The sequence below is a fragment of the Mus caroli genome, chromosome X (assembly GCF_900094665.2).
Source record: "Mus caroli chromosome X, CAROLI_EIJ_v1.1, whole genome shotgun sequence".
In the NCBI taxonomy this organism is placed as follows: domain Eukaryota; kingdom Metazoa; phylum Chordata; class Mammalia; order Rodentia; family Muridae; genus Mus; species Mus caroli.
This window is the reverse complement of record NC_034589.1, coordinates 129,704,852-129,714,170: the sequence shown is the minus strand read 5'-3', so window position 1 is coordinate 129,714,170 and position 9,319 is coordinate 129,704,852. Positions and strand designations below refer to the sequence as shown.

The window sequence follows — 9,319 nt, the reverse complement described above, 5'->3', positions numbered from 1 at the left end:
TCTCTCTCTCTCTCTCTCTCTCTCTCTCTCTCTCTCTCTCTCTCTCTCTCAGTGAAGCACCTCACCACAAGGTGCCTTTCAATGCCACACATTCTACAATGGGCAAATAACTCTCAGAAATAGTTTTGCCACCTCAGTGTCTAGCATAACGGAGGTGGGTGTGACGACACATGCAGGAGGATTCATGCTTCAGGCCATCTTTAGACCTGTGGGAATATGGTCACAGGAGCACAATGACTAGCAGGCAGGAAGCCAGGGAGTTGACTTACAGGAGCGCCTGTGAAGCTCTCTCCTTAAGGAAGGTAAGACCTGCCATTCACCGAGCATGCAGCAGGATGGCAGGCACTACATCGAGTGTCTCTGTCTCGGTCTCATGCACTCCTCACAGATGCCACTGGACACACAAGGCTTAGAGACTATAAGTTTTCCCCACACAGGTGTGTTATAACAGAAGTAAGTTCTGTTCGGCTCCTAGGTCCAGTATAACCAGTACATTATACTGTTCAAGTCTCAATGTTGACTTAGAACTAAAACAAGTGATTTTTTTTTCAAAGCAAGATTTCATATTGGAAAGCAGGATTGAGTGGAAGGAGGAGTGCCAGCTACTTGAATAAGCAGTCTGAATCAGAGGCTTTATGCACAGTTTTCAAAAATAATCTGAGGCTGTGCAGGTAACTTTTAGAGCCATGTGTTTGGTTTTTTGCTTGTTTATTTTTTAATACAAACAAATGCTACAGAGTTTTATTAGAACTGTTGGCTCTGTGGTTTAAGACAGACCTTGGTGGATTGTTCTAATAGAACAGGCTAATTTTAGTTAGCATAGCACTTGAGGAAGTCCATATGTACACAGTCTGTCACTGGTAGTTTATTAAACTTCCCATCTGTGATCCTATAGACTCTTTATTTGCAGTATGAATGAGCAAAGAAGACTTTCCCACAGAAAAGACTGTGCACGCTAATGTCAACATTTTGAAAACTGAAATTGACTACTTCTATTCCTTGAGTAGCAGAGATTATAGTTTCCAATAATGAGCTGAGGAGTCACAATTTATCATGACCAGGGGTCTTATGTGTTTCCCTAGTTTAGATATACACATATCTGAACAAGGATGGCCAATACATTTCAGTAGACTCAAAATGAACTGCTTTTTTTTTTGTTTGTTTGTTTTGTTTTTCGAGACAGGGTTTCTCTGTATAGCTCTGGCTGTCCTGGAGCTCACTTTGTAGACCAGGCTGGCCTCGAACTCAGAAATCCTCCTGCCTCTGCTGGGTTTAAAGGCTGGGATTAAAGGCATTAAAGGTTTAAAGGCTGGGATTAAAGGCATGCGCCACCACGCCCGGCTCCATGAACTGCTTTTAAAAAGCTCCATGGTTTGGGGAAAACCTCCATGCAAGAAAAGTGTTAGGGCTAGAGTTAGTGGTTTCAAGCATTGGCTCCTCTTCCAGAAGACTGGGCATCTATTCCCAGTACCTACATGGAGGCTCACAACCATTTATGACTCCAGTTCCAGGAGATTCAACACCTTCTTATGGCTTCCTTGGGCACCAGTCACGCATGTGGTACACAGACACACATGCACACAAAATGTCCACATGCATGCAAATTTAAAAATAAAAAAGTTCAGATGTGAACTCTAATTGTTATGGCTTCAAATTATCCACTCTAATAATACAGCATCATGAACCCTTAGAGCTAAAACCCAAGTGCCCATGCTAGAGAGAGAGTTTATCTAAGGGACTGGTGAATGGAAAATTACTGCTCACTGTTGTTCCTGTGCAGGCCACCTCTAGGAGTACTTGTTAGGTAACACCCTCTGCCTAGATGACTGCTTGCCTGTCAGGTACCAGCGGTTCAACAAGTAATATTCTGGCACTCTGAACACTCAGAACAAAGAAGCATTTGCACTGGTATTGTCTCCCAAGAGCTTCTCATTTCAAGCTTTCTGTGTGTCCTACTAGCTGCTGGGTGGGAAGAATACATTTTTCCACTAAATAGAATGGGGGAAAAAGGACCATGTAAGGGGAACTCTTCTCTGACTTGCTGAGCTCACAGTTCCACATGTTATCATTTCCAGGAGTCACCTTGCCTTGTATCATCCCTGGGTCATATGGTCCATCAGGATTTCCTGGAGCTCCTGGATTCCCAGGTATGGAATGAGGCCAGAAAAAGTGAGCACACTTTAATCCAAGGAAGCAAGAATGCCAATAGCACATGGGAGTCCCACTGATGGATTCCTCAGCAACTGAGGTAATGGCTTCCAGAGAATGTGTTATGAGGAAATGAGACTCGAGGAAGCCAGCAAGAGAATAGACTACTTGATCAGATATCATAAATCCAACCTATCCATGCTAGCGTTCCTTTCTACTCACTACATACATTTGGGGTTTCAGGCTCTAAGGGATCTCGGGGCCTCCCTGGAATTCCAGGCAAGCCTGGCACTCACGGAAGCAAAGGAGGGCCTGGAAGTCCAGGGTTAATGCATCTCCCAGGATTGCCAGGTAAGGAAAAGGGTCATCAACTTCCTCCTGTGTTATGTTTGGACTATTTTCATTCTCCATCGAGGACTGTAAGCTAGGTCTGCTCCCTGGATTAGCCGAGATGATTTGAATTTACTTCCAAGCACAAATGCCATAGAGCAAAGAACAGAATGTGGCAAAAAGGGCCTCGAGAAACCAATGGAAGCAATCCCTTAAGTCTCAGATAAGGAAACTGATAGTTTACAAAGCCACTAGTGACAAAGCCAGGAGGCTGCAGTTGTCTGCTTACCACTCCAGTAACAATATCCTAGATAAACTTCTTAGAGGCCAAAGAAGGAAGTTCACAACAGTCCAAAAGGAAGCTACCCATTTTTTTTCCTTTCCAGAGTTGTTCCAACCTGAGCTCCACAGGACTGCAGTGTTACCACTGCTCCTCCAGCTGCATTCCCTGGCTCAGCACCGACATCACCTGGGAACCTGATAGACATACAAATTCTCCACCTGTTCACAATAGCTAGTGAGCAGAGACTTTAGGAGAGAGCCAGTAATCTGTGTGTTCTGAACCACCATTACGCTAGTAGCGTTTGCGTCTTATCTGGATGTATCATTGCTTCATTTCTTTCTACTCTTTTCTGCCCACTCAAGAAGAGGAAGGCCATGGCAGCAAAAGGTTTAAAACTGTAGGAGATAGTGAGCTTGGGCCAGAAGACCTGGTGTGACTGCGTTCTTAGCAACCACTGAGCCCCAGGAACAGAAAAGAAAGCTGCTGAGCTGTACCTATTCCTAGTCTCACCAAACTAGAGCCTCCTTCCACTCGTGTGGTGTAGTCCCTACTTCTGTACAAGCCCTCCATGGAGTGGAGATCACTAATCATGATTAATATATGGGCTTTGTATTAGAGAAATCGGTCTCAGATGTCTACCGAGACAGCTTGGTTCTAAGCATCCATGTTCTTTTTAATTTTTGCCTCTTTACATTTAGGGTTTCCTGGAGCTCGTGGGGAGAAGGGATTGCCTGGGTTTCCTGGGCTTCCTGGAAAAGATGGCTACCCTGGAAAAGCTGGCAGTCCAGGGTTACCAGGTTTCAAGGGAGCTGCTGGTGACATATTTGGTGCTGAAAATGGTGCTTCGGGGGAGCAAGGCCTACAGGGATTGCCAGGGGACAAAGGATTTCCTGGAGACTCTGGCCTTCCAGGACCCAAGGGTGACTCACTCTACTTGACCCCTTACTTAGCAATGTACAGACAGCATTCTAGTAACTGCTGTCTTTGCATGGATATGTGTGTAAAATGCATGCCTGGATCTGGTATGGTTAATTAGAGAGCAAAAATGACATTTTATTCTGTGTCCCTTTGGGGGGGGAGGAATTTCCTTATGTGGTTGCAGTCCATTTTCCTTTTGTAGAAATTCCAAGAATAGCTATAACCAATAGTCGCATTTCTTACAATGCTGTTGTTGAGAGAAGACAATGTCATCTGAGGTGAATCCTGGGCCAAGCCCTTCTATTGGAAGATGGTTTGATGACCCAGCACCTCCCTGTTAACCAGACTATAAACATCTGTCCCCTCTGTTTTCTTAGGTTTGAATGGGAAACCTGGTATGCTAGGCCCCAAGGGTGAGCGGGGCAACCCTGGAACATCAGGACCACCAGGTCAGCCAGGACCTTCAGGGTCTACTGACCCATTTGGCATCAAAGGCACATCTGGATTCCCAGGAGCACCAGGCCTTCCAGGCATCTCAGGTAAATCCATTGAAGGAAGAATCCCAACTTGAGAGGGCCTTACTTAGACGAAGGCATCCCAGGGACTAAGAGTGGCAGTATGACATGCTCAGCATCTAGGATATTTGACTTTCCTAATCTCTCTAGTTTCAAATCCCAGATCATCCTGGCTGGGCCAGACCAGAACACATTGCTACTGTTTAACTTCTGATCCATGACAAATCTCTGTCACCTCCCTCTTCCAGGGCCTCCTACACCCTTTTGGTGTTTTTGGCCTGCTGCTGGCCTTTTTCTATTAAAGAAACCACCCTGTGTTGAATGGTGTTAAACCCTCGCTGTGGCTATGTTAAGCCTGCTTTGAGCTACAGAGAAACTGGAGCTGACTGTGACCTCTTCCCTCCCCCACCAGTAGCCTCCCTGTCAGGAGAACATGCCTCTGAGGGTCCACGGGCAAATAGTGGCTTTCACTAAGCAATGAGGACTGACACCCACTGGTTGCAGCCTAACGTTTGCAGTTCACCTGTTTGTTTGTTTGTTTGTTTGTTTATATCATCATCCTTACTCTGCCGCCTAGACTGCATCACTGACCAAGTGACTGAATCTGGGTTATTTGCAGAGCTGTTAATATCCTTTTTATTTCCTTTATCCTGTTTCTGGGGCCTTCATATAAGTTGCTGAGGTGAAGGTTAAAAACAACAACAACAACAACAGCCCACAAGCTCACTGACTAAGACTCCCCACTGGGGAATTATGTGATTATCTGCTATAACATGGCCTTGCTTATAAGGCCAGAGATCCCTGAACCGCTGCTATAAGGTTTGTTCCCACTGCATTCCCTTCTCCTGTTGCAGACTTATCCTCATAGCTTCCCATTAGATTCTTGGGGCTCACAGCTACTTGATGCTTTTCATTTCATGGAAAGCTAAGTCAGCCATTCATTGAGGTCCTTGGGAGCCCAAATACTTCTGTCCTCATTGATTTAAGCCTTTGGATTTTTAATTTCCTTGCTTTGTACCTGGACATTCAACTTTGGCAGCAGCTCAGGAGGTTAATCCCATTGACCAACTTCAAGCCCTGGTGAAAGAAGACTCAGAATACCTAAGAGACCAAATGGGCCTTGGGGGTTTCTACAATACTTGGCACTAGGGGGTCTTTCAAACCTAATGCCAAGGAACTGGCTGATTTAACTGCTTGTTTGAGGGATTAAAAGGGCAACCCTATATGCAAGACTCCCTGGAAAGCCAGAACAACAGTTCAGATTTAACCTCTATTTCATGAATTGGCTCAGGAAACAACCATTAGAACTTGATTCAGGGTTGAAGTCCCAAGGAAACTAGGGCCCAATTGCCACCCTGGCTTCCCAGAGCTCCATTTAGAGGCTCCTGTGTGAACCACATTCATAAAGGAAGAAGTTATAATTACAAAGTGGTTGCTTTTCCTACCCACCACTGTGCCATGCTAGAAGTGATGAGCATTTAGGGGGGTGCTCTGGGTGGTAGGTACTAATGCTCTGACCAACTCAGCACCGGGCTTCTTGGCATCTCTTTTTGGGTAGTGTTAAAGGACCGTGAACCCCCTCCTATCCAGCCAAAGAGAACCTCTAGAAATAAACAGTGGCCCAAACCTGAGCAGAGCCTGACTAAGCTGTCCTGCGTTCTCTCTTCTATAACCATTCAGGGCACCCTGGAAAGAAAGGTCAAAGAGGAGACATAGGTCAGCCTGGGTCAACTGGAAAAAGAGGTCTACCTGGGATAAAAGGCCTTCCTGGTCCTCAAGGGTCACCTGGCTTCCTGGGGAGCCCAGGTTTGTCAGGCGTCACTGGGTTGCCAGGCATCGAAGGCCAAAAGGGTAAGTGAAATAATTAGGAAGACCAGTAAAGTAGTCAGGGACTACCCAAAGGGAGCGTGCCACAACTGCCCAACTTGCCTCCTCCCCTCTTCTCTGCCCAGGAATAGAAGGTAGGCAGGGGTTTGCGGGGGTGGGGGGGCAAGGCTAATACTAAAGGAAACCTGTCACCTAGCATGAATCACTCAACCTGCTTGCTGTGTGGAACAATGGGCTGATCAACAGAAAAGGCCAACTACACATAGATCACTCAGTCTGACACATACCAAGGAGCCTGACAACCTGACAACTCTCACTTCCTGTGACTGACACAGCAGTGGTTAGGTGTATGGCATCTCTGTCTCAAATAGGTGAAAAATGGCTGGTCTCAGAGCAGCACACACAGCCGGTTAGTACAAAGAGGCAAGATCACACACTCATCTCTTCCCCAACCAGAACTAGGTATTTCTTTTCTGTGCCCCTACATGCACTCTGAACTTAATGAATTCAAGCAGAAGTGCCCACATCTTCCTTTCTTTCTGGTGTTCAGTGCTACGTGGCTGTTCGGAGGAATCCTAGAATAGCTAATAACTAACATGCTTGGTAAAGACTCAGACTTCAGAGTTAGAGAAACCTATGTTCAATTCCTTCCTCTTCACCTTCTTAGCTCTGTAACATTGTGCAAGCAATTCAACCTTTCTGTGCTTCCTTTTCTTTACTTGTATATACAATGGAAATGATAATGAAAGAAAGTCTTACTTTTCAATAGGTGAAAAGGGGTCCTCTGGGCCAGTAGGATTTCCTGGGTTCCCTGGTCTTCCTGGTCTTCCTGGAGCTGATGGATTAAAGGGATTTTCTGGGTCATTTGGAAAGGTGGGACAACCTGGACAGGCTGGTACTTCCGGAGAGAAAGGTAAGGGGGTGTGGGTAGACAGAGACAGAGGCAGAGAGACAAACAGAGACACACACAGAGAGAGAGAGAGAGAGAGAGAGAGAGAGAGACAGACAGACAGACAGACAGACAGAAACAGAGACAGAGAGACAGAGAGATTTCAAGACAACCACTTTGTTTTTCAACATGCATTTTGCTTGTCAATGTGGTCATTCATCTGATGAATGAAACATATTAGGCAAAACTTTGGACTTCCAAATTAAGTCCTTTGAGAGCAAAAGGCTACTCACTTTAGAGTCAACAGTACATGATATGGACTATGTGAGTCATCCTTTGCCAACCGCAAAGAAAATCATAGCATAAATTGTTTTTAAGAAGGAAAAGATTTATCTTAGTTCTTGGTTTCAGAGGAGTCCATTGGTGATCAGTTGACCTTGTTGATTTTGAACCGGTGGTGGCCCAGTGCATCATGGGACAGAGCTTCCTTCATGGCAGCTGGAAAACAAAACCAAGAAGGAGATAGGAGTGAGAGTGTTACAGTCCATTCAAGAAGATACATTCAATAACTTGCCTTTCTCCCACTGAGCTCCACACATAAAAGGCCCCTCACCTCCCAATGAAGTCAGTGCCTGAGAATCAAGTCTTTACCAACCAAATCTTTGAGGAACACTCAAATTAAAATGGAGCCCTCCACAATACACTCTTTCCTTGAAAGAGAATTTAGAGTAGGGCCTAAAGTTATTGGTGACTTTGGGTCTGGAGAAAGAGAGAGCAGACTCAGAAGTGCAAAGTTAGAGGCTGGGGTGTGAAAGAGGACAAAAAGGTCTCGAAACTTGGCGAGGTGTGTGTGGGAAGAAACTATACCAAAGGTCATATTTGTGTGTAACTTTGTGCGTAAACTGTGACTTTGTGTGTAAACTGTCACTCTCCTGATTACTGCCTGATCTGCCTTCCTTCAGGAGACAGAGGGGATCCAGGGCCAGTTGGCATATCTAGTCCAAGACCTCCAATGCTAAACCTTTGGTTCAAAGGAGAAAAAGGCTCTCGAGGTTCTGCTGGATCGGATGGATTTCCTGGGCCCAGAGGTGCTGAGGCAGGGGATATTTGGGAGTGATTCTCATGCAAGGATTTATTTATAGCCATCATTGGTTTCCTTCCCAAGAAAAGCAAAGCTCAGACCCAGGAACAGCAGTATGGGAACAACAATGATGTTCAAGGAGGCTGTCTTTCTTCTTCCTAATTTTCCCTTGCTCGTTGAGACTGACTCATACTATTGTAGAACTGGAGGTTTTGGTCCATAGTCTGGTACCCCTGAAATAGCCTGGTAGATAGCAAGGTATAGATACTGATTGCCCAATACTAGAGCTGGGATGACACCAATGGAACCACTTTCCATCACCACTAACCCCAAGCCAGCCTCTGCCTTAGCTGAGAGCACATTTGGACTATGATTTTGAGCACCTGCACCTAGACAAATAGGTCTTTTCTCGCCTAGCCTTTTTCTAATAGATTTTGCTTCTTTCCCAGGTGACAAAGGAGAGCCTGGCATCCCAGGGTTACCAGGTCCACCTGGAGCTACTGGACAAACCAATACCATCAAAGGGCTCAATGGGAGGCCAGGTTCCCCTGGATCTATGGGAAGAAAGGGATTACCTGGCCTGAAGGGGTCTCTGGGGATTGCAGGTTTCCCAGGAATGCCAGGAAAAAGTGTAAGTTTATCCAGATTCTTGTCTCTTTACCATAACTGAACCTTTATAGCATGGGCACATGTCCCACGTTCCCATGCCCAACCCCTGCCCCCAAGATAACCACAAAGTGCTTGCTCTCCATGTGTATATGACACATCTTCCTACCTTTTCCCTCAGTATTCCCTCCTTTATGTCTTTGTTCCCCTTATTGATCCCATGTGGCAAAGCTTCCTGCCTACTTTGCAGTCTCCAACACACCTCTGCCTGCTCTTAAAGGCACCATCTCATCATGAGTTGCTGGGCTCCTGCTAGGTTGGCACTTTTCACTGCTCATATCAAACTGCCCCTAGTTGGTTCTTCAGAGAATCTCACTTCTTCAGTGAGGTTTCTGGGACTTAAAAATAGCCATTTAAGTCTTAATTTGCACCCCATGGCCAGCACCCCATAGCCCACATTAAGCTGGACGTATTGTAAAACTTTACAGACCGTGGAGAAGGTTGTTAAGGCAAGGTCTTGCTATGTTATCAAGGGAAACCTTGACCTCATAATACTCCTGCCTCACCTTTGCAAGTTACAGGATTAGAGAGAGGTACACACCACCACACCCAATAAGAAATAAGTGTAGGTGTCCTTTTTACCGGTTGGGACATCTTCTGGATATATGCCCAGGAGAGGTATTGCTGGATCCTCCGGTAGTACTATGTCCAATTTTCTGAGG

The 9,319-nt window shown here is 45.7% G+C and overlaps 1 protein-coding gene across 2 annotated transcripts in view; it reads left to right on the top strand.

Moving 5' to 3' along the window:
• Nucleotides 1–9,319, top strand: part of Col4a6 (collagen type IV alpha 6 chain) — a 318,869-nt gene that overhangs the window by 284,789 nt on the left and 24,761 nt on the right. For both annotated transcript variants that reach the window (XM_029473623.1, XM_029473624.1), the window contains 8 exons: nucleotides 2,076–2,147; nucleotides 2,392–2,499; nucleotides 3,460–3,681; nucleotides 4,057–4,218; nucleotides 5,875–6,045; nucleotides 6,791–6,934; nucleotides 7,873–7,998; nucleotides 8,441–8,622. In XM_029473623.1, coding sequence (XP_029329483.1) covers nucleotides 2,076–2,147; nucleotides 2,392–2,499; nucleotides 3,460–3,681; nucleotides 4,057–4,218; nucleotides 5,875–6,045; nucleotides 6,791–6,934; nucleotides 7,873–7,998; nucleotides 8,441–8,622 — 1,187 coding nt within the window. The remainder of the gene's footprint in view (nucleotides 1–2,075; nucleotides 2,148–2,391; nucleotides 2,500–3,459; nucleotides 3,682–4,056; nucleotides 4,219–5,874; nucleotides 6,046–6,790; nucleotides 6,935–7,872; nucleotides 7,999–8,440; nucleotides 8,623–9,319) is intronic.